Source organism: Coenobita brevimanus, chromosome 39 (genome assembly GCF_032717465.1).
Source record: "Coenobita brevimanus isolate Jiangsu-jjx chromosome 39, ASM3271746v2, whole genome shotgun sequence".
Lineage (NCBI taxonomy): Eukaryota > Metazoa > Arthropoda > Malacostraca > Decapoda > Coenobitidae > Coenobita > Coenobita brevimanus.
In genome coordinates, this window is record NC_136992.1 from 23,165,039 (window position 1) to 23,190,394 (window position 25,356).

Below are 25,356 nucleotides of genomic sequence, written 5' to 3' on the forward strand. Positions count from 1 at the left end.
ACAGGAATTCCCATGGGCCTTCCCCCCTACATTCCCGTGTTGCCTCCTCCATTACTATGTTGAACAGCAATGGACTGAGTGCTGAACCTTGATGTACCCCAACTACCATTCCAAAATTTCCTGATGTTCCTGCTATTGTCTTGACATTTGATCTTGTATCAATATACAGAGACATGACAGCTGCAATGAGTCTCTCAGGCACATTTTGTCATCTCAAGGCCCACTCTATAACTCTCCTTGGTACTTTAGCAAAAGCTTTTTCCAGGTCCACAACCACATGTTACAAGCATTTCCTCCTCTGCTGAAACTTTTCCTGCAACTGTATCATGATGAATATTGCATCTATTGTGCATTTACCTGGGCAAAATCCAAACTGTCAGTTATCTATCTTCACTATCTGCTTCAGTCTTCCTTCCAGCACCTTTTCGAATATCTTCATTCCATGGTCCAACAGTCTGAGCCCTCAGTACTTTCCACACAGAGGGGCATCTCCTTTGCCTTTATAAACTGGCATTCTCCAGCTATCTCTCCAATCCTCAGGTTTTTTTTTTTTTTTTTTTTTTTTATGCGAGGAAGAAGGAACCAAAGGCCGTGGCCCGCAGTAACAGTTCCTTCCAAGATAAAAACAAAATACAGTAATCCCTCTAATATCCGAACGCCCAATATCCGAACATCCCCACTAACCGGACATAATCCTCCTGGGATCCAATATTCCCAAAATGGGCCAAAAACCGCAAAAAATTCGAAAAAAATCTGACTTTTTTCCCTCCCATAATTTGAAATTCCCGCCTGGCGCCAAACAGCTGTTACACCATGGTCCCTTCACTCCTTCCTTCCTCCCCCTCCCCCCTCCCCTGTCAGGTTGCCATTTGGTATTTTTCATTACCAAGTGTGGGCCAATTTGGTAATGAAAAATCGTTTGGTAATGAATTAAAATAATGCATTACCAAATGGATTTTTCACATGTATGAGGATACACAGGATGGAGATGGTGGATTGTTTGCTCTCTCTGATTAATCTGCTACCCTACATAGTGTGAAAATAATCAACATGGTGTTAGTTATAAGGAGAGTGATTACATGTATTTTCACTTGTATATATAATTAGTGAAGAATATATGCTAGCTTTACGAATTTGGTAATGAAAAGTTATATTTGACAATGAAAGTTGAGGAGATTGGTAATGTGGCTGTTGCGATCTGGCAACTCTGTTACCCCACCAACATCAACAGTCACAGCTTAACTCCGATGGAGAGCAGATACTCATAACAGTGCAAGCCACAGGTGCTTGTTTTTTGTGAATAAACAGTGAATAAACTGCAATACCTTGCCACTAGAACACACAGGAATTTACAGTGTTGTGCAGTGTTAAGAAATTAGAATTTAGAGTGCAGAGGATTAACTGTGGACTGCAAACTGGCGGTTCAAACCAGTCCAAGAGCAAGGGACTTGTAAGTACCCAGAATGTTTAATATTGTATAAACTCACCTCTAAAACCTCATTTTATGGTTCTTTTGCATTTATTTCAGTCTTTTATGTCCCTTATTGGTGTGATTTGGGTCTTAAATAGGTGCAATGCATGTCCAGAGGGAGTTGTATAGGTGTTTTTCAGAGTTAGGGTCCATAAGTACAAGTCCATAAACTGGGGCCCAATATCCGGACAGGACCACTATCCGGACCTGCCTATGGCTCTATTGATCCGGATATTGGAGGGGTTACTGTACAATAGAGAGCCAAATTCAAGATCCGATCATTTTGAGATGCCTGGACACACTGCGTTTGAAAGACTGGAGATCATAGGCAGCAGGAAATACAGACAGAGGGAGACAGTTCCAGAGCTGACCTGTTGCATAAATGAAAGACTGGGAGTAATGGTTAACTCTTGCATTAGAGAGTTGGACAGAAAAGGGATGAGAGTTTGCTGCCAGACGGGTGCTACGCGCCCGTCGTAGAGGTGGAGGAATGCAAGCAGACAGTTCAGAGGAGCAGTGACCATTAAAGTAGCGATAGAAAAGAGATAAAGATGCAACAGTGCGGCGAAGAGACAGAGGTTGAAGGGAGTCAGTAAGAGGAGGAGAGCTAATGAGACGAAAAGCCTTTGACTCCACCCTATTGAGAAGAGCTGTATGTGGGGAGCCTCCCCACACATGAGAGTTGTATTCCACACAGGGGCGGATAAAACCTCTGTATAGAGTCAACAATTGTGCAGGGGTAAAGAAAGAGCGGAGTCGGCTTAGCACACCCAATCTCTTGGAAGCAGATTTTACAAGAGATGTAATATGATCTTTCCAAGATAAGTCCTGAGTAAATGAAACCCCAAGCATGTTCAAGGATGATGCAGGATTAAGCTGAACATTATCAAACATCAATGGGTATACCTGTGGAAGATTTTGTCGGGTTGATAGGTGTAAGAACTGAGTCTTAGATGCATTAAAGACAACCATATTGTTTTTACCCCAGTCAGCGATACGAGCCAAGTCAGACATTAGGTGTGCCATAGCCTCATCCCTTGTTTCTTGAAGTAACTGTTGAGATGGGCGTTGCGGGAACCGAATGGAAAGGTGAAGGGTGGAGTCATCAGCGTATGAGTGGATAGGGTTAGATGTACAGCTTAGAAGATCATTGATGAATAAAAGGAAGAGAGTTGGTGATAGGACAGAGCCCTGAGGAACACCACTGTTGATAGATCTAGGAGAAGAATGATGGCCGTCTACAACAGCGGCTATAGAACGACCAGAAAGGAAGCTAGCGATGAAGGCACAGATAGAAGGATAGAAACCGTAGGAGGGCACTTTGGAAATTAAAGATTTATGCCAGACTCGATCGAAAGCCTTTGAGATGTCAAGTGCAATGGCAAAGCTTTCGCCAAAGTCCCGAAAGGAGGATGACCAGGAGTCTGAAAGGTAGGTGAGAAGATCGCCAGTGGAGCGTCCCTGACGGAACCCATACTGACGATCGGAAAGAAGGTTGTGATAGGAAAGATGCCTTAAAATTTTTCTATTAAGAATTGACTCGAAAACTTTTGAAATACAGGACGTTAAAGCAATTGGACGATAGTTGGAGGGTTGGGAGTGGTCACCCTTCTTTGGGACTGGCTGAATGAGAGCAAACTTCCAGCAAGAAGGAAAGGTACAAGTTGACAGACAAAGGCGAAAGAGTTTGCCTAGGCAGGGTGTAAGCACAGAAGCACAGTTCTTGAGAACAACAGGAGGGACCCCATCAGGCCCATATGCCTTGTTAGTACTGAGGCCAGTGATGGCAGAAAATACATCAACTGAAGAAATTTTAATGTCAGCCATGAGGAAGTCAGAGGGGGAAGTGATGGAGGAACAGCACCGGAATCGTCTAAGGTGGAATTGGAGGAGAAAGTCTGTGCGAAGAGATCTGCTTTATCAGTAGAAGAAATAGCTACAGAACCATCAGAGTAGAAAAGAGGAGGGAAGGATGATGAGGTAAAGTTGTTAGAAAGATTTTTGGCAAGGTGCCAGAAGGAGCGGGAAGAATTCGAGTTGGAGAGTTGAGAGCATTTAGTATGGATGAAATTATTTTTAGTAGAGCGAAGAACAGACTTAGCACGATTCCGGGCAGAAACGTAAAGATGATGTGATTCAGGGGTGGGTTGGCTCCGGTACCTTTTGTAGGCCCTCTCCTTGTTGCGGACAGCATTAGAACAAGCGTGATTAAACCAAGGCTTTCTTGCGTTAGTCAAAGGATATGAGAAAGGAATGTATGCTTCCATGCCCGAGAGAATAACCTCCGTAATGCGCGAGGCACACTCAGATGGCTCCCGGCCATGGAAGCAATAATCATTCCAGGGAAAATCAAAGAAGTACTGCCTGAGGGCCTCCCAGTTCGCGGCTACAAAATGCCACAGACGACGTTTCCCTGGAGGGTCCACAGGCCGTACTGGAGTGATAGGACAGGTTAAGGTAATAAGGTTGTGATCGGAGGAGCCCAACGGAGAGAAAAGATTAACAGAGTAAGCAGAAGGATTAGTTGTGAGGAAGAGGTCAAGTATGTTGGAGCTCTCTCCAAGGCGGTCAGGGATTCGGGTAGGGTGCTGTACAAGCTGCTCTAGGTCATTAAGGATAGAAAAGATGTAGGCTTGTTCACGAGGTGGATCCGTGAAAGGAGAGGAGAGCCAAAGGTGGTGGTGAACATTGAAATCTCCAAGAATGGAGATTTCAGAGAAAGGAGAAATGGACAGAATGTGTTCCATCGTAGAAGTAAGATAGTCGAAGAATTTTTGATAGTCAGTAGAATTAGGGGATAAGTAAACGGCACAGATATATTTAGTCAGAGAATGACAGGAAAGCCGAAGCCAGAGTGTGGAGAATTCAGAAGAATCAAGTTCAGGAACACGAGAGCAAGATAAGTCGCTGCGTATGTATACACAACAGCCACCTTTGGCTTTGAAATGAGTATAGAGAAAGTAGGAGGATACAGAAAAGGGTTTGCTGTCGGTTGCCTCAGACAGCTGAGTCTCCGTCAGAAAAAGAAGGTGAGGTTTAGAGGAGGAGAGGTGGTGCTCAACAGAGCGAAAGTTAGATGAAAGGCCGCGAATGTTGCAGAAATGAAGAAGAAGAGAGTCAGACAGTTGTTCCAGGCACCTCGAGTCGTCACCGGGAGAGGGGCAGATGGCGGGGGCATTTATGGTCCCCCCCCCTGGGGACTCCGAGGCTTGATTGATAGACGCCATTTTTGTTGATTTTTGAAAAAGAAGTGTAGTGTGTACTGTGCATGTAGTTTGGTGAAGATAGTTAGAGAAATTTGTACTGGAGAGCATGCTGGCCTACTCTCTGTGTAACTGAGACACTGAAAAAGTTCAGCAAAGGGGGATGGTCAGGAACTAGTCCTGAGGGCTGATGAAACGGGAGCTCCAGCACTCCCTGTCATCAGCTTTCCATCCACCTCGGGAGTACTGCCCTGCTCGACTGGTGCTACAGTCTACTCCTCAGTAGGTGGCTGTCCTACTATGATGTTATTAAAAATCCTTGTCAATTCTTTTACATCAGTATTTCCAGCCTTTTTTATCACGTAAGCTGTTATACCTGTTGGGCCTGGAGCTTTCCCAGTCTTCATTTCCTTTAAGACTATCTCCACTTCAACTTCTGTTATCACTGCAACTGGCCCTTCAACTTTTCCCATCTCTTCTATCTCATACTTATTTTCTTCATTTGACAGCTCCTCAAAGTACCTCTTCCACCTTTCCAGTATTTCTGCCCTGTCAGTTTTTATTTCCCAATTTTCATCCTTTACAAATTTTGCTCCCATGACATCTTTCCTCTCCATCCTCATCTGTCTTGCAATTTTAAACATTTTTGTCCATCCTTGTGCACTCTCCAGATCTCTACTCCAACTTTCCAAGGCCACCCTTTTTGCTCTGGCCATTTCTCTCTTTCCTATCTCTCTTTTCATTGTATTCTCTTCTGTCTTCTTTCCTTCTAGTTCTCTCTGCCATACTTTAAATGCTCTTTTCTTCTCACTTTTCGCCTGCTTCACCTCCTTGCACCACCACCACGTCCAGTGGCGGATCCAGGGGGGGGCAGGGGGGGCAGCTGCCCCCCCCGTCAGCTATGAATGGCACCCCCAACAGCTGATTATTATCAAATATCAATGTCAGTAAAAATAAAAAGCTATAATAACAATAATAATAAAAATAAAAATAATCCATCCATCCATCAGCCAATCCTACATTGCCCCATGAGGAGCGTAGAAGCCCAGGGCTATGCAGTTGGTCCTGACATTTAAGATGAGAGTGACCAGTCTCACTCATCCCTGGGTGGCATTACATGAGCAATAAACCCCAATCACCCCTTGGATATAACCCTTCACTGGTTAAATCCGACTGGAGCACAATAATTACCCACTAAACCACCAGGCGCCAAAATTTGATTACATGGTTACCACCCAGCGTAGTAAACAGTTTCCTGGTGTACAGGAAACCATTTGGCTTGTCACTCAGTGTAGAGTCACCCACAGGCAGAAGGAAGAGGAAAGAATGAAGGAATGAAAGACAGAAGAGGGAGTGTAAAATCACCCGTAGGCAGAAGGAAGAGGAAAGAATAAAGGAAAAAAAGACAGAAGAAGATGGAAGGAAACAAGGATGGAGGAGAGGACAGGACAGACACCCAAGAGCAGCAATACATTGAGTGAGTGGATGGTGGGTGCCCCCACCTACCACAATAATAAAAATAATAATAAAAAATACTATTATTATTATTATTATTATTATTATTGTCATTAATCAATCGGTAGAGATCTGTAACTGGTTTCCATCTGACACAAATTATTGGTTACAGGTTTTAAATATTAACCACTGTAAAAGTACCACAACTTGCCCCAATATGCTTTCAAATTGCTTGTGAAATGTTAAAAAGCATTTTGCAGCCACGGCTCTGCCCCGGACCCTGCTGCGGGAGCTACCGCTCACCCTAGACCCCTAGCTTATTGCCTCGCGCCTTCGGCGCTCAGAGCCCCTTACATTTCCTGCTTTCTATGATCTCCAGTCTTTCAAATGCAGTGTGTCCAGGCATCTTGAAATGATCAGATCTGAATTTGGCTCTCTCTTGTGTTTTGTTTTTCTCTTGGAGGGAACTGTTATTGCAGGCTCATGGCCTTGCACAAAAAAAAAAAAAAAAAAAAAAAAAATGACAAAGCCCCCCTCTTTCCTAAATCCTGGATCTGCTACTGACCATGTCTCTCTCCCTCTCTCTCTCTCTCTCTCTCTCTCTCTCTCTTTTTTTATGAGGTAGAAAGCAGTTGGGTATTTTGAATTTCATCAAAACAGGCTTTTACTCATCTTCAACAGGGCCCACTGATATATCACACACACCTTCCTGCTAATCTCATCATTCCAATCATGAATGAAACAGGCTGCATTACCTTTTGAAAGTCTTTCCTCTTTCTAGATGAGTGACTTGGTCCTCTGAAACTGCCTTTCTCTTTAAACAGGTTTACTGTCATGATTTCTTGTAAAAGAAGCAGTGACATAGGCATCAACCCACATCACCCAGGAATGAGCAAGAGAACTATGTCCCAGAACCAAATGACCCAGGCAAGTGGCAGGTCATGTGGCCTGGGAGCATCTTGCCTGAGTACCCACAAAGACACAGCCCTGTGACTGCCCAAACATCTGTCACACCCATAGACAGAACTGCCTCCTGTGGCATATTCAGACAGAAGCAGCAGCTTGGAGAACCAAACTACTATATGCAAACACTGTATAAATTAGTAAGGAAGAGGTGTCAAAGGAGCCACCAAACCCACATGAATACAATTCTGTGTCACATAATGTACCATCATTAGTACAGTAATATGAGGAGGTGGTGGTCAAGTGGATAGTGAAGTGATAGGCTGTTCAAAAGAATGAAAGTTCAATCCCAAGCTGAGGTAGTGATCAGTTTGACATTTTGAATTTCATCAAAACAGACTTTTGCTTACCTTCAACAGGGCCCACCGATATATCACAAACCCCTTCCTGCTAATATCATCCTTCCAATCACGAAAGAAATAGCCCTACCATGTACTGTATTTAATATGGACAACGGGTACAGTGAGTTCTTATTATATATACTGCTGTTTTCAAAGTAATTTTTTGCAATTAAATCCATAGCAAATTTTTAAAAAACGCTTATCAAAGTTTCTTAGTTATCTATAATGCCAATTTACCAATTTCTCTTAATTTAAAGTACAAGCACTCATGAAAAGGTTGTGATATTTTGGGATGCATCCCTACCATAAGGACTTATGGGGTACTGTATTACTACCCTACCTGTGACATATGATGGTATGTGGCCAGTGGCGTATATAGGTCCTTGGAAAGGAGGGGGCCACAGAGGTGAAACCAGGATTTTTTTAAGGGAGGGGGAGGCAAGCAAAGCAAGCCTCTACAGCTGGGGGGTCTGGTGGGGCGCTGTAAATCCCATCAGGAAATTTTTTGAAAATCAAGCATTTTTAGGGGCATTTTGAGGCCTCAAGAGGGATTTATTGCATTAGTTTGATCATCAGTGGTAAAAGAATAAAATGAAGCTTATGTACAGTATCTTGGTTAAAACAAAAAATGAGCTTTTTGAAAAATATTCAGTTAGGGAATTCTACAGTACCTAGTATGTATACATTAAAAAAAAAAAAAAAACTGCTAGATCATAATATACAACTGTTGATTCATTCATTCCTGGAAGTTGCAATGTTCATTTTTATATGAAACATTTAAAATATTAAACTAAAACTGGCATTAATGACTTAGAGACAGACAGACAGACAGACAGAGATTGAGTGAGTGGGTGTGTGAGACAGTGCCTGTTTACTCACTACAATGACAAATAAAAACCTCCTTCCTCTCTTCAAAAATGCAGGCTGTTAGTTAGTTACAACCATCATTTTATAACAATCGATAAGGGATGTTTATAGTTTCTATACCAAACAGTTCACGGGGGCCTATGCCACATAGGCAAATGTTTTGTATACGTATTTAGATTTGCAGGTATGTACGCCCACTGGGACAAAAGGGGGGGACAATGGCCGAGTGCCACCCCCCCCCCATATATGCCACCGTGTGTGGCATGTGGGAGGACTGCTGTGTAACAGGGAATGGATTACTAAGTCTATGCCTAAAGCCCAGAAAAAAAAGGAGCATACCGTGATCAACTCTGGTCCCCTGGACCATACTTATAGCTATGGCTCCTAAGTTTCTCCTCCTTAACTCTTTAGTGATGACATATTTTAAAATTTATTCTTGGCAGCTACTACCAGAGGAGTTTATTTGGCTTTTAAGATGTACTTCATACAAAAGGGGTCAGATACTGACTTCATTTACCCCTTCACTACATGAAGTCACTCAAAAGCCAAATAAAACAATCTGGAGACAGAACGAAGAAACCAATGAAACACTGCTGAATTCAATGAACTGATGGGAATAACAGATTATTCTTAATCACTTTAACATTGGTTTGGATGCTACTTACATCATTTTCATATCAACACAGACTGTCTACATACCATACATGACAAGATTAATGTGTCATACGCAAATAAAGAAATTAGTTAGGAAAAAATGCCAGGGAGCTTCCTGAGCTGACCAGAGTAAGGTCCTCACCTTGCATCCTTCATCAGTGTGATGTACTATATCCATTTAACCCTGGAATTACCAGCTGTCACTCATGAGCTAAATAAAACCTTGAGCTGTTAGCCATAAAAATGGGGGGGAAAGCAACATAATGTGGATTGAAGAAGAATGTAATCAACCCTTTCACTCAAATGGTCTCTTCTAAGCTGAATATAATTGTCAAGCAGCACTACGAACACAATTTAAAAAGTGCCATCATAGTGAAAGGGTTTATCGAGGCTGTTACTATGCTCTTTTCACTCTCACTTGGCCTAAAACTGCCATCTCTCCATCTTGAATGCTGTTGCAACAACAGATTAACAACAATGTTAGCCATGAAGGGGTGCTATCAAAGGATGTAGAGCAAAAGCTTTATTTTTTGTTCTTGAGGTATATGAAACATGATGCAAAATAAAGAGAAATCTAGGCCAAGTAAAAGAACTACAACTCCTCACTAAGAGAAGTCTCTCCTAAATAAATAAAATCATTATTAGTGGGCAATGTCAAAAATTACAGCCTATGGTCCATTTCATTGGGCGCTCTGATTGATGGCTGTTAAACTTTAACATTTTGCTCCCCCAGCTTCTGGAACCCTCCCACCCCATGTGTTAATGTCCATTACAAATCAGAATTACATTCAAACACAACTTTCACACTTTTGCACCTGCCCATACACCCTCACTCTACCTCTAACACCTGTAATTTTAGTCCACTGAATATCAAAATTATAGTTACAGGTGATGGGGTTAAGGTAGGGGATATGGGGAGATATAGCAATGTGTGTGTCATGGCTAAATTTAATTTAATTCAGAAATGACTATGGTGGAAAACAGGGATAGTTTAGATCATAGATATATTAAATAGGTGATTAACTACATGGGTATAAAGACTCACTGACAGCTAGATAGAAAAATTACCTGGTGAGCGAGCGCCATGTAGGACCTCTTTCGACAGCACCATCGCTGGGAAGGATACACATACAGCTGCCCCTCCACCGTGCCGGGCATCCTGTGTCGTGCACTCATGTACAGCTTGCATGGATTCTGCGCTATCCCTGCACAACAACATGCACACAAGTCACACACAAAACAAAGCTTTTTTAAAATTGCTTATTGGTTCATATTTTCTTCCACCATTAGGAGCACAGGGGCCTGGATTATGCCACTCACTCCTGGCACTTAAGGTGAGTGACAAGTTGCCCATCCCTGAGAGGCACTATGTAGGTAACAAACTCCAACCATACCTTGAAATTAAACCCTTATTTGCCACATCCAGTTGGAGTGCCTTAACCCACTAAATCACCACACATTCATTTGTTGGCTATATGGTTATATCCCAACATATTACTGTGAATTTTTCTTAAGTTACAGGACACCATTTGACTTGTCATACAGTGAGAAGTTACCTAAAGGTAGCATCACACTGAGTAGATTAGGGGTACCATTACCTGCTTTATAAAACAATTTATGTAAAATACGGGCCAATTTGCCTACATGAAGTAGTGGTTGGAGAATTGTATGTTTGGTCTCTTCCTGGTACAGAGAATGGCTCCGTCAGGAAAATGGACTTCTCCCCTGCCCCCCATTCATACATACCTAACTCAGAAAGGTAGTGTAAAAGACCATTACAGTACATCGAACAACACTTGTTCCTGTTGCTTAACACTATCTGGTCAAGCAGTCCTATAAACCACAGATAAGTGGTTACCATGATTAAGCAGACCCATCAACTACAGACAAGCAATCACCACTGCAGGGCCATACCCTGCAGTGACATGAAAACATGAAAAAAGGCCATAACCTGCAGTGACAAAAAAAAAAAAAAAAAAAAAGTACACAAGAAAAATGCAGTGGGCAAACAAAACATAATGACACAATAGAATACAACCATGGTAAAATAAAATAAAATCATTGTACAGTACAGTAAGCTTGTTAGAAATTTTTTACTCTTTTCTGACAAGTATTAGCCTACCAACAACATTTGTTAAATTTAAGTAATGGGAGTTTCTTGAAAAACTTGGGTATAATTAATAATCTAACTTACCCATAATTATCTCCTTATATCCTGGCTAGTCCCCCCAATTTGGTCAAATCATAAAGGCTATTTAGCTAGACAGTCAGAATAACAGATGACGATGGGCTTAAGGTCTCGGTCAGATTGCCTGGGTCTTTCCAAGCATCCTGTAGTGCTATTACATACAGCGTGCTGTCTGAACAAGCTTAAGGGACAGAAAGAAAAATGACAACTCTCTCTCCCCTCACAGGATTCAGAGATGCCAAATATTATTAAAACACAATTTGTACTTAAATACAATGAATTACCTCTCAACATTTACAAGGAAAAGCCAACTTAACAAGTTAATCTTAGTTTTAAATAAAACTAAAGCCTAATATTCACTTTATCTATGTCAAGATATGACAGGCCTTCCTCCATTTTCCATGTCACTACAACATGCAGGTGCAGTTAGGTACAGTGGAATCTTCTTTAGTATTTATACATGTATTTACAATATAGCTGTCCACAAAGGTTAAATGCAGTAGCATTTAATTTACTAATAATATGAAATATTTCCCAGGAACTAGAGCTAAATCTTTGGGGGGGGGGGGAAAACACTTTCTGGTATTTTCCTCTGCTTTCAACAAGGACAACTACTTAAAAAAGAAAGGAGTGCAAGTACTGCTAAAACAGGATATCTTCCTCTGGGGTAAAATAATATCCACAGTTTTGGGCCCAGGAGAAATATGCTACCAGCACTTTGAGGATTTGTTGAATGTAGAGAGTGAGAGCAGTGTGAGTATAAGTGGTTGGGGAATGGCTGGGAGAAGAAGAGATGAGAGGAGGGAGGAAGAGATCAGTAGGTCGGAAGTAGTGGAAGCAATGAAGAAGATTAAGCTGGGAAAGGCCCCAGGAATTGATGGAGTGTGTGGTGAAATGCTTAGGTATGGGGGTGAGATTGTTGTGGAGTGGATATGGAAGTTGTGTAGATTGGCTTGGGAAGAGGGAAGGGTTCCAGAGGACTGGAAATCAGGTATAATTGTTCCTCTGTACAAAGGAAAAGGGGAGAGAGAAGTATGTGGTAACCATAGGGGTATTTGCCTTCTTAGTGTGACTGGTAAAATATATGGTAGAATACTCACTGATAGGGTTAGGCATATGTCAGAGGAGCTAGTTGGAGAAGAACAAGGGGGATTTAGGAAGGGAAAAGGGTGTGTAGATCAGATATTTGTTCTAAGATGTTTAGTGGAGAAGTATCTAGAGAAGGGAAGGAAAGTGTACGCTGCCTTCATGGACTTGGAGAAAGTTTATGACAGAATAGATAGGAAAGGTATGTGGAAGGTATTAAGAATATATGGAGTGGAGGGGAAATTGTTGAGTGCTGTGAAGAGTATGTACGAGGGAGCTAGGGCTACGGTGCGAGTGGATGGTCAGCTGAGTGAGTTCTTTGATCTCAATGTGGGACTGAAACAGGGGTGTGTAATGTCTCCATGGCTGTTTAATATATATATGGATGGGGTTGTAAAGGAGGTACAAGGTAGGGCAGTGGATGTGAGGGTGGCCCTAATGAATGAGGGTGAGATTTGGAAGCTTCCAGTGTTGCTGTTTGCTGATGATACAGTATTGTTGAGTGAAGATGAATGGGAGTTGCAAGGTTTGGTGAATGAATTTGGGACAGTGTGTAGGAGGAGGAAGCTGAAAGTTAATGTAAACAAAAGTAAAGTTATGGTGTCTGAGAGGAATGAAGTCACAGAGTGTGCAGTGAGGTTGAATGGTGAGGATATGGAGAATGTGAGTGCATTCAAGTACAGTACTTGGGTAGTGTGATGAGTAAGGATGGAACTTTGGGGGATGAAGTACGTGAAAGGGTACAGCAGGGAAGGAAGGTTGTTGGCACACTGAAAGCAGTGATGAGAAATAGGGAGGTGAGTATGGAAGTTAAGAAGTCACTGCATGATGGTATTGTGATCTCTACCCTGACATATGGAAGCGAGGCGTGGACCTTGCAAGAGGGGAACAAGTCAAGAGTGAGAGCAGTGGAAATGAGTTACTTGAGAGGAGCATGTGGAGTGACATGGAGGGACAGGTTGACGAATGAAGAAGTGAAGGAACGTTGTGGGGTAGATGTGGATGTGGTTGAAAAGATTAGGAGAAATACACTGAGGTGGTTTGGACATGTGGAGAGGATGGAGAACGAAAGACTGACTAAGAGGGTGTATGTAGGTGAGGTGGAGGGAGGGAGAGGGAGAGGTAGACCGAGGATGAGGTGGAGGGATGGAGTTGAGAGGTATATGAGGGAGGGGGGGGTGAGTTGGGGGGAGGGGAGTCAAATGGTGGGTGACAGAGTGACTTGGAGGCGTTTTGTCTGCGGCCACCCTTTGCGGGATTAGGGTGTCGGGCTATAGATAGATAGATAGACAGACGCTGTATAGTATCATGTAATGTGACCCCTAGCCAGAAGATCTCTCCACAAGTCTCGAGAGTCCTGTGCTGCAGCCCTTCTAGGTTGTGCATCTTGATCCAATTGTTCTCCACCATTCACAGTCTCAGGGACAGCCATTAACTTGAGAGGCACCAAGTTATCAACGGTTTCTATGTTGATATGTCCCCTACATTTAATTTTTACAAGTCTCAGCATCCCCTCTGAATCTGGATGAGTGGAGATGACTTTAGCTGATGGTCACTGGGATCTTGGTTGGTCTGTTTTTACTAAGATCACATCTCCTGTGTTTATGAATGACTTGTTCCTGGCAGCTTGAGCCCCATAAAACCTTTCTCTTAGGCTCACAAGATAATTTTTGCCTCAGTGTCTATTCCAGATGTCCAAAACTTTTTGCAATGGTTGACATCCCTCACACAGACATTGTCCTAGTTCATTATTCTCTATCGTGGGATCATCTACTTCCTCCCGGTTATCAACACAAAGCTCCGGATGGAGCTTTCTGCCACATAACACATGAGCTGGTGTCAAGACCTCAATTGATACACTAGTATCATCCAGACAGGTTAAAGGTCTCTCATTAATCCTAGCCACAATCTCAGTTATTACTGTTCTCAGCTCTTCTCTCGTGATCTTAGTTCTGTGTAAGGTTTTCCTAAGGCAGCTCTTCACAATGCCAATCATTCATTCTGTGAATCCATTTTGCCATGGTGCTCTAGGGGCTATGAATTGCCAGGTACAATTTTGGATTCCCAGCATCGACTCAGTTTTTGGGTCATTCATCATACTTAAAACTAGAGGCGATGCTCCAATGAAACCGGTTTTGTTGCTGCTTATTAATTTACTAAGACAAGACCATCTAGCTGCAAATCTTCTGAATACTTTCAGGAATATCTCTGAACTTAAATTTTCTGCCATTTCTAGATGAACTGTCCTTGAGTAGGTACAAGTAAACAAACAGATATACTGGTACATTTTATGGGGAGTTCCCTCACCCATAACAGTTATAGCCCCTCTGTTATCAACTCCAGTTATTTTGAGGGCCTGACTTACATTTCCCTAGCCTTTGGTAAAGCAGGTGGTCCTGGATAGTCATACGGTCGTTGTTCATACCGTCCATCCATCATTTCATCATCCAATCCTACGTTTCCCCATGAGTGGCATAGGAGCTCAGGGCTAGGAAAGTAGGTCCTGACATTTAAGATGAGAGTGACCAGCCTCAATCATCCCAGAGTGGCATTACATGAGCAATATACCCCAACCACCCCTTCGATATAAACCTTCACCGGCTCAATCCAATTGGAGTCCCGTAAATTACAGTACTCACTAAACCACCAGGTGCTTAAATTTGGTTATATGGCTACCACCCAGCGTAGTAAATGGTTTCCTGATGTACAGGAAACTATTTGGCTTGTCACTCAATGTAGAGGCACCTACAGGCAGTAGGAAGAGGAAAGAATGAAGGAAAGAAAGACAGAAGAGGGAGTGTAAAGTTGCCTGTAGGCAGAAGGACGAGGAAAGAATGAAGGAAAGAAAGACAGAAGAGGGTGGAAGGAAAGAAGGAAGGAGGAGAGGAAAGGGCAGATACCTGAGAGCAGCACTACACCGAGTGAGTGGATGGTGAGTGCCCCCACCTACCACAGATAAAATATTCCATACCAAAAAACATACCTTAATTTAAAGAGTAAAATGATGTCTAACATAATGTAAAAAAAAATAATAATAATAATAATTACCTGAGTGGTGAGCTGTTAAAACCTGTGGTGTTGGAGTTCCTCCACTGCCAGATGTATGCCATTTGGTATAATAATAAAGCTGTTTTTTTTTTTTTTTTTTTTTTTCTTTTATAGTAGCACTTTCATCTTCACCCTCACTTTCATCTGACAACATAATCTGAGTTATCAGACATCACTTTCATCAGATTCAGGTACGATGCCACGGCAGCAAAACATCTCATACTGCGTGCCTCGACATACTTCTCGTACGTGATGAAATAGCAGACAATAAAATAGTCCCCCTGTGATGGCAATTCCTCAGTCTTACCACCATCTGATACTGGACCACTACTGGGCCCCCAGAACTGCCACACAAATATGAAAAGTCCAGAAAACATATACAGTATATGCCACCCAATGGCTACAGACATTTCCGTGTTGGAATGTTGATGTGCCACTCGATGTGAATGGGTTAATGATTTATTGTACAAACTAATCATTCTTGGACAATAGTCTGGAGAGGCAAATCAGCCTTTACTATTCTGCCACAGTATCTGATTAGATCCCTTCCATCTAGGAATAATCCTAAATCTCTTATCAACTAATTATTGCTGCTAGTGCCTTGGTATAAAAGGTCAAAAATCTCTCCATAATATTTCTTTTGCAAATTTTTCACCCAATATTCCATGGGATCAAATTCCTCAAACACCACTTTCTTATTCAAAAATTTTACAACTAATTTTGTAGTGTTAAGTTCTTTTTTCGATGAAGATCTGATATCTATCACATTTGGCTTAGGCACTATAGGATCCAGGTTTACAACACTAACTTCACCAATATTATACTGTTTCTGCTCATGCCATTCTTTAGTAGGTAACCATTTAGGACCCTTGAGCCACAAGACATCTTTGATCCATCTTTTTACTGTCGAACCTCTCAAGCATAGATCAGCTGGGTTTTGACTGGAGGATACATGCATAAATTTAAATTTGGAAGACAGTTCTTTTATAGTCTTCACTCTATTGCGGATGAAAGGAATTTTACTGTCTTCCTTTCCTATCCAGTAGAGACAAATCTCACTGTCAGTCCATATGTAAATATCCTCTAACTGAGTGTCAAGAGTAGTGGTTAAATACCTAGCCAATTTAGTTCCCACTTCTATGGATGCCAACTCCATTTTTGTTTTTGTTTTTTTTTGTTTACATGTCCAACTCTGGGCATAGGATTCACAGCCTGCTCCCAAGGTCCAGCAGTCCTCCTACATATCATACACCTTTATATGTTATTTGAGGTAGGATCCTTCCTTTAACTAGTGCAACTCTGGCTTTGGACATAAAAATTTTACTATTGTCTCCTATTGCACAATAAGCTACTGCCCCATATGCCCTTTGAGAGGCAGCATGAAATATATGCAAATGTGACTGTTCATTACTGTTTATTTGCCTGGGAGTACATATGTTTGATAATTTTTCATATTCCTTTCTGATCTGTTCCCATTGTTCAACATACGTCTCATCTAATTCAGTATCCCAGTCCAACTTTTCTCGCGAAGCCTCTTGCACTAAACATTTGCCCCTAATAACTATAGGACTGACCAATCCTAATGCGTCAAATAACATGGAGACCTGACCTAACAAGGACCTCTTGGTGAGAATGACATCACAGACTTTAACTGGTTTTAGACTTATTTCACCAGCCCTTGCATCCCAGTTATGATCCAACACATTTTGAGTTTTGGGAATGTCAGTATTAGGACAGTCCTCTTGTATTCTGTTCCTTAGAAGCAGTGAAACTATATTCCAGCACTGTAACGGCAAATTTGCCTTACCACACTCAGAATTGGCTTTCAATGCTGTCTCTGTATCAGCAACACCTTGTAAGTTATTCATATAAAAGGCCTCCCCTATTTTTGGCATTTTCAAAATGATGCTTCAATGAGCTGCACAGTAGGAAAGGACTAGCACAAGAGCCAAAGAGCACTGATTTGAAACAGTAAGTTTTCAAAGGATATCCTCATTTTGAGGGTCTTAAGGCCATAGGAATTTGGAGAAAAGCCTCACTAATGTCTGCTGAATAAGCATAAAGTTTCTCTGTGAATCTCAGTAACATGTTCCCCAACTTCTCTGTTAGTGTAGGTCCACAGTACAGACAGTCGTTCAAGCTAGCTAATCCTTGGGACGCTTTACTACTACAATTAAAAACTATCCTTGTGGGAGTTGTTACCGAATCCTAGCTTACAGCATTACGTGGTGAATAATGTCCATCTTTATGATTAACAGGGAATTCTATCTCTTCTATATTTTTATTCTTAACTGATCCTTTATAATATTATCATATACAGTATTGTTAGATGTTCAGGGTCACCTCTCATATGTCTTAGAAGAGCATTTAACTGAGCCTTAGCAGCCTGGTAATTTGTATGTAACTCCAAATGGTTTAGTTTCCATGGTAATCCAAGCCAATACTGTTCATCTTTAAATTCCACAGACATCTTTAAATTCCACAGACTCATCATACAAATCCAAAGTTATTTTATCTTCAGGGGCTGGTTCCTCAGAGTGTATTCCTTCACTGTCTAAGTCCCACAATGTGTGTACAGGTTCAATTTTTTCCATCCAATAAGTCATTTATTTCAGTAGGTTCTAATTCTGCACCTATTCTAGCTACCATCAATGACTGTGTGGGGGTAACAAGACTGAGTCTACCAATTTGGCCTCTCCTCTGGCTTGCTTCAGAAAAGGCAATTGACCCATAATATGGCTACCTCCTGAACTCTTGAACAACTGTATTTTATTCTTCTTGATGGTCCTATGTAGGAATCTTCCACAGTAATCTGACCCGATGATCATTTTTATGGGACCCACAGTATCTGATTTTGCATTCTGTTTAGCCAGCCTTATCCCTTGGCTCTACAGATGATCAGAGGTTTCCTTCAGTCCCTTGATAAATATACTTGTTTCCATCGAATAAAGTAAAGCTGCTGTTATATGGCATTTATATCTGCCAAGTTATATTAAAGGTCTAACTAAATCAAAGGACTGTGTTTCCTTAGTAGTAAAAAATCCTGTAATGGCTCGATTTACTTTGTCAATAAAAGGTAACTTTAATTTCTCCACAATATCTGCAGAAATGAAGGGTTTCTGCGCATCTGTATAAAAAAGAGTGCATGCTGATACACTTCTACTTTCTATCATTACTCTGGTGGTAGGTGGGGCATCAATCATCAACCCAGTTAGTGTATCGGTACTCTGTTTTGGGGAAGTTCAACACTGAGTGGCAAGCCAAACGATTTCTTGTAACCAGGAAATCACTGACAATGCTGGGCGGTTGCCTTATAACCAACCAACACATGTTCCCTACGTGACAACAAGTGGGTTGGAGAAGGGTTAGTGTCCCTCCCTATAAAACAACTAAAAATACGAGCAAGAAGCCTCGGACCAGGACTGACCAACAGGTGACGGCTAAGGACTGAACAAAGGACATGATACGGATCGCGATATGGAATGTATGGGGTACGAATGATGAGGTGAAAGAGAAAGAGACTGTCCAGGTGCTTGAGGGTGCAAAAGGTTAAGTATGTGGAATAACCGAGGCTACATGGTGACGTAAGAGTGTGTGAGAATGGGAGTATGGATGGTGTATTTGCGCTGGAGTGGGTGAGAATGAGAGGGCAAAAGAAGGAGTGTGTATTGTTGTGAGCAAGAGATGGAAGGAGAACATAAGAGAGTTTGGATCAGTTGGCTCAAAGAATGTGTGGGTAAGATTAAACGTTGGACTACAAATGTGGGCAATTGCATATGTGTATGCATCAATGCAACATCACGCAAGAAGAGTGAAAGATGAGTTCCGGATAAATGTGGAAGTACGCATAGAAAAGTTTGAATGGAATGAGAAAGTGTTTCTGATTGTAGATATGAATGGAAATGTAGGGAATGTGAAGCAAGATGGAGTAGTTGGTGAGTGGGGTGTGCTTGCAAAAAGGGATGTGAATGGCAGTGCTCTAGTATAATTTGTGCCAGGAGGAGGCTGCTGATAGCCAATACCCACCTTAGGCACAAAATGATCTGCAGTATAAATGGTGAGTGATGAGAAGGGTGGATGGTGAAAAGAATGAACGGAAGGCAATGATTGTGTGTGTGTGTGTGTGTGTGTGTGTGTGTGTGTGTGTGTGTGTGTGTGTGTGTGTGTGTGTGTGTGTGTGTGTGTGTGTGTGTGTGTGTGTGTGTATTTACCTATTTGTAGTATACAGGAATTGAGCAATGCTCGTGTTCTCCTGTCTCCAAATCCACATTTATCAAGTCTACCTTTACACACATGAATGTTTTTCTCATGCACCACTTCTTCGTCTAAGTCGTTCCAAATATTTATGTATTTACCTAATATACCTAATTGTGATATACACGGAATGTACTATGCTCGTGGGTTTCCGTCGCTGTTTCTCAATAAGTCAAATTTAGCTTTAAACTCATTTAAGTTTTTAGACTGGACAATCTCTTTGTCCAGGCTATTCCATAAGTCTATACTTCTGTAAGGAAAGCTATATTTCTTGATATCCTTCAAGCAGCTTGACTTTTTCAATTTCATTCCATGTCCTCTTGTTGCTCTCTTATCCCATAAAAACAGATCTTCTCAGTCAATTTTATCTACTCCCACCATGGTCCTGAACACTGCAATCATGACTCCCCTCTTTCTCCTTTCCTCTAAGGAAGGCAAATCCAGCTCTTCCAGCCTCTCTCTGTATGACAGGTCTGCCAGACTAGGGACCATCTTGGTTGCTGTTCTTTGTATTCTCTCAATCTTGTTTATATCTTTCTTTTTGTGTGGGGACCACACTACCACTGCATATTCTAACCTGGGGCGGATCATGGCCACTATCAATTTTTTCATCATCTCCTCATCCATATAATGAAATGCTACTCTTATGTTAGTCAAGAGTTTATAAGTCCCTCCAACTATCTTGTTAATGTGCTTTTCTGGTGACAAACTATCTTGGACCAGCACTCCCAAATCTTTCTCTTCTCTCCTTTTTGTGATTAATTCATTACCCAACAAATAATTCAGTGATGGCCTCCTGGTACTTTTACCCATTTCCAATATTTTACATTTCTTTACATCAAATTTCATTTCCCAAGTCCGGCTCCAATCGTGTATCCTATCCAAATCCTCCTGCAGCATTTTACAATCTTCCTCAACCTCTACCTTCCTCAAGATCTTTACATCATCAGCAAACAGACTTGCATAACTGTTCACTCCATCTACCATATCATTTACGTGAATCAGGAACGTTACTGGCGCCAACAACGAGCCTTGAGGGACTCCACCTGTTACTTCCCTCCATCCAGATAGCCTATCCTTTATTACTGTCCTCATTTGTCTGTCTCTCAAAAAGTCTCTCATCCATTCCAGAAGTTTCCCCTTCAGTCCTCCTATATACTGTATTCTAGTTTCCACATTAGTCTCTTATGAGGTACCCCGTCAAAGGCCTTCTCTAAGTCTAAGTACACACAATCCACCCAACCATCTCTCTCCTGTACCACATCAATTGCTCTAGAGTAAAAGCTCAACAAGTTAGAAACACATGACCTTCCACTTCTGAATCCAAACTGACATTCAGCCAAAATATTCATCTCTTCTAAATATTTTATCCATCTGTCTTTCAGGATTCTCTCGCACAATTTTGCGACCATGCTGGTTAGAGACACTGGTCTATAATTCAGGGGTTCTTCCCTGTTTCCTCCCTTATAAATTGGTACCACATTTGCCCTCTTCCATTCCTGTGGCACTTTCCCCTCTTCCAGATAACACACGATTAAACTGTGATTTTTATTCGCCAGTTGTTCTCTGCATTCCTTCAGTACCCAGTTAGAAATTCCATCAGGTCCTGGGGCTTTCCTTACATCTTGAGTTTCCAGTAATTTATACACTTCCTGTACCTCCACTTTTATATCTTTTATCACCAGTACATTTCTAAACACTCCCTCCCCTTCCACAAACTCTTTTTCATTAGTGAAAACTGATTGGAAACATTTGTTCATTATTTCAGCTTGCATTGCTGCATCTTTATAGACCTCTCCTTTTACTTTCAGTTTGGTGATTCCTTCCTTTTGTTACAGTTTGCCATTAACAAATCTATAAATCAGTTTGGGTTCATCCTTGCATTTGTCTATTATACCTCTTTCAAAATTCCTTTCTTCTTCTCTACATATTCTTGTGTATTCATTTCTAATTCTTTTATATTCTTCCTTCGTTCTGTTGTTACCTCTCTTTCTCCAGTTGTTCCACGCCTTATCTCTCTCTTTTTTTGCTATCATACACCTTCTATTAAACCACTCCTTTTTCCTGTTTTCTTTCCCTCTTACTCTTGGTACAAATTTTTCCACTCCCAAATTATAGAGGTCTAGAAAGATATCCCATTTCCTCTGTATCTCTCTTGTTTCTCTGAATTTTCTCCAATCCACATTTTCAAAAAGTTTCTCAATCCTGTAAAATTTGCTTTCCCAAAGTTGTATCTTCCCTGTCTATGAAGCTCATCTCTTGGCTGGACGTTCCCTATTATCATCTGGAACTCAATGACCACATGATCACTTTTTCCTAAAGGACAGAGATATTTCAATGATTCTATTACATCGGGTTCTTTGGTAAACAGTAAATCTAACCTTGTTGGTGTGTCCTCACCTCGAAACCGTGTCTCTTCTTTGGCCCATTGCATCATCACATTATTCATTATTATATTTAATAATGTGTCAAGTGGGGTTGGTGGAGGATTAGTGCCCCTCCCTGTAAAACAATTAACTATAAGCCCTTGGCCACCCTGTTAGGGATACGTGGCGTCTGGCAATGAATGAAATGAATATTTAATAACATAGTGCCCCACGAATCCTCGCCGCCTCCCAGGTACCATTCCTCCCAGTTCACCTCTTTACAGTTAAAGTCACCCACCAAAATTATATTATTGCTTTTCTCAATTATTTTTTGTAAATAGCTAGCCATATCTGACAACATCTCTTGGTATTCGTCATCCTTTCATGCTCTAAGGGGGAACATACACTACCGCCATATCTCTTTTAACATTCTCTCCAGTTTCTAATTTCATATATATCACTTCAGCCCTGCCTTCTCCCATTTCCACGGTATCTACATTTATGTTATTCTTCACTGCTATCATCACTCCTCCTCCCGTTTTTTCTTTTCTGTCTTTTCTCCACAGTTTGTATTTACCATCTCCCAAATGAATATCAATATCTTCTCGTAATTTGGTCTCTACAAAGCACATGACATCAGGTTCATGTTCTTTCAAGAAATCGTTAATTTCGAGCCTTGCCGATATTAAACCATCAACATTAGTATACATCACCTTCAAATTATTTTTTATATTTTTTTATACCATCAACATTAGTATATATCACCTTCAAATTATTTTTTATATTTTTTATACCCTCTTCTCTCCTACTCTCCGTCAGTACCACTTCCTCAACTTCTGATCTTTCACAGCCATCCCCCTTAGTTTCCTTCACTTCTATTTCCTTAAATACCACTTCCTTCCTTTCATATCCATTATTCTCCGAAAAAAAGTACGACATTCTTCCTCCGTCCTCTTATCATTTTTTTCCTTTACTTCTTCCTTCAATGATTTTAAAATGTCTCTTTCTTCTTCATTCAAATCTTTTCTTATTATAATATTTTCCATCCCTGCCTCTTTGCTTAATTTCCAGGTCACTTTAAGTATATCATCTACTACACTTTCTGCTGACAACTTGACTCCCACTGGTCTTGTTTCCCTTTTCTTATAAGGCCCTATTCTCCTTACTTCTTCAATTTCTTTTACCCACTTGTCTCCTTTGGGATCAATCTTGCCTAATATTCCTCTCACCAGGTTCGTGTCTCTCGAGTCTCACGGATCTAACCTTCTCTTCCTCTTCCCTGTTTCCAAATATTACCACGGATCTGTTCCTTTCTACAGTTTCTCTCACTATTTTCTCTTTTTTCTTCAGTATTTTCACTACATTTTCTTCCAATTTTATCTTGTTCATTTCTCTTTCTTCCTGGATGATTTCTCTTAAGCTGACCATTTCTTTCTGTTCTTCTTCTATGTGTGCCCACTTTGCCTTATGCTCTTCCAATACACTGCTCACCTTCTCTGTTTTATTAGTACTCTCTTCTAGTTTTCTCCTCAATTCAATATTTTCACGCTTCAAATTTCTTATCTCTTCATTCGCCGTCTCATTAGACTGGATCAGACTCTATATAGTAATCTCCGTATTCTCAGACACATCTTTTAACACTAGATTCTCCACTTTCTTTTCAAGTTCACTAATCCTCATAATCAATGTTTTAACCAGATCCATGACATTAGTATTTCTATCAAATCCTGGAAATTTGAGTCCCTCAGTGTTTAAATTTTCAGCCATGATTGAGGCAGGTTACAACTTACGGTACCAAAACAGCTGTTACCGAAAATACTACAAACATTCATGTATACTCTTGCCAATAAATCTTTACATTTCTGGTAGCATATGTTTAACTTACAAAATTTTAAACTGAAAACAAGACCATAGGAGACAGGACAAACATGATTCCTGAAAACTACTTAAGGTTTGCAGTGATGGCTGAGCCTTGGCCTGGGAGCAGTCAAGACGCGTCCGTTCGCTATGGCTGTGTGTGTGTGTGTGTGTGTGTGTGTGTGTGTGTGTGTGTGTGTGTGTGTGTGTGTGTGTGTGTGTGTGTGTGTGTGTGTGTGTGTGTGTGTGTGTGTGTGCGCGTGTGTGTAAGACAGAATGAGAAGGTGTGTAATGGATGCAAGAGAATATAGAGGTTGGGGGAGTGGCCTTTCTGACCACCACTTCGTGGTAGCAAAAGCCAAGGTTCAAATGAAATGGAGAAATAAAAGAAAGGAACAACAGGAGGAAGTACAGGTAGTTCAAACAAGGAGGGTAGAAAAGTTGCAAGAGGATGGAAAAAAAGCAGGATATAAGAGAGAACTGGAAGAGTGACTGGGTAAATATGATTTGGAAAAGATGGGGAAGGTGGAGGGTGTGTGAAAGATATTCACAGAAAAAAATCTGTGCAGCATGTGAGGTGGTGTGTGGGGTGAAAAGAAAATGAAAGGGGGTGAAAGGAACAGCATGATGGAATGAAGAGATGAGACAGGCTGTGGCACAAAAGAAGGAACCATATAGTATGTGGATGAGAAACAGGGGCATGGAAGAAGATGCGAGTGAAAAGAATCATATGTAGACAGGAAGACAGAGGTTAAAAGATTAATATGAGATACGGTAGTAAGAAGAGAATGGATACGGAATTTGGAATGAATCTGAGTGTAAAGTGGAGAGAATATAAGAAAATGTTCTGGAAAGTGGTAAAGTGAGTTAGACACGATGCCAAAGAAGTTAGCAGGGAAGTGAAATATAAAAATGGAAGATTACTAATGGAGAAGGGAGAAAAAGAGAGCAGATGGAGAGAACACTTTAAGAAATTGTTGAAAATAGACAAAGAAAGTAACGCGAGTATACAGTAAGTGGCTGGGGAATGGCTGGGAGAAGGAGGGATAAGGGAAGAGAGGATGAAATCAGTAGGATAGAAGTTGGGGAAGTAATGAAGAATGTCAAAATGTGGAAAGCCCCAGGAACTGATGAAGTGTGTAGTGAAATGCTGAAGGATGGGGGAGAGATAGGAGTAGAATGGATGTGGAAGTTATACAGATTGGTCTGGGAGGAAGGAAAAGTCCCGGAAGATTGGAAGTCTCTACAGAAGGGAAAGAAGTTGTATTTGGCCTTCATGGATTTGGAGAAAGCATATTACAGGGTGGATAGATAAGGACTGTGGAAAGTATTAAGAATGTATGGAGTATATGGGAAGTTGTTGAATGCCGTGAAGAATATGTTTGAGGGGGCTAAGGCTGCAGTGCATGTGGATAGTGAACAGAGCAAATTTTTCTATTTGAAAGTTGGCTTGAAACATGGATGTGTCATGTCTCCATGGCTCTTCAATCTGCATATGGAGGGGGTTATAAAAGAGATACAAGATACGATAGTGGATGTTGGATAGCCCTAATGAGAGAGGGCAGTGTCTGGAAACTCCCTGTTCTGTTGTTTGCAGTTGATA

General features: G+C 41.2%; 1 protein-coding gene across 1 annotated transcript in view; it reads right to left on the reverse strand.

The window, feature by feature from the left end:
• The window catches only part of LOC145396870 (zinc finger protein ubi-d4 B-like), a 636,773-nt gene that overhangs the window by 574,233 nt on the left and 37,184 nt on the right, over nt 1–25,356 (reverse strand). The window contains exon 3 of the mRNA XM_080270158.1: nt 10,023–10,159. Within this exon, the coding sequence (XP_080126284.1) occupies nt 10,023–10,159 (137 nt within the window). The remainder of the gene's footprint in view (nt 1–10,022; nt 10,160–25,356) is intronic.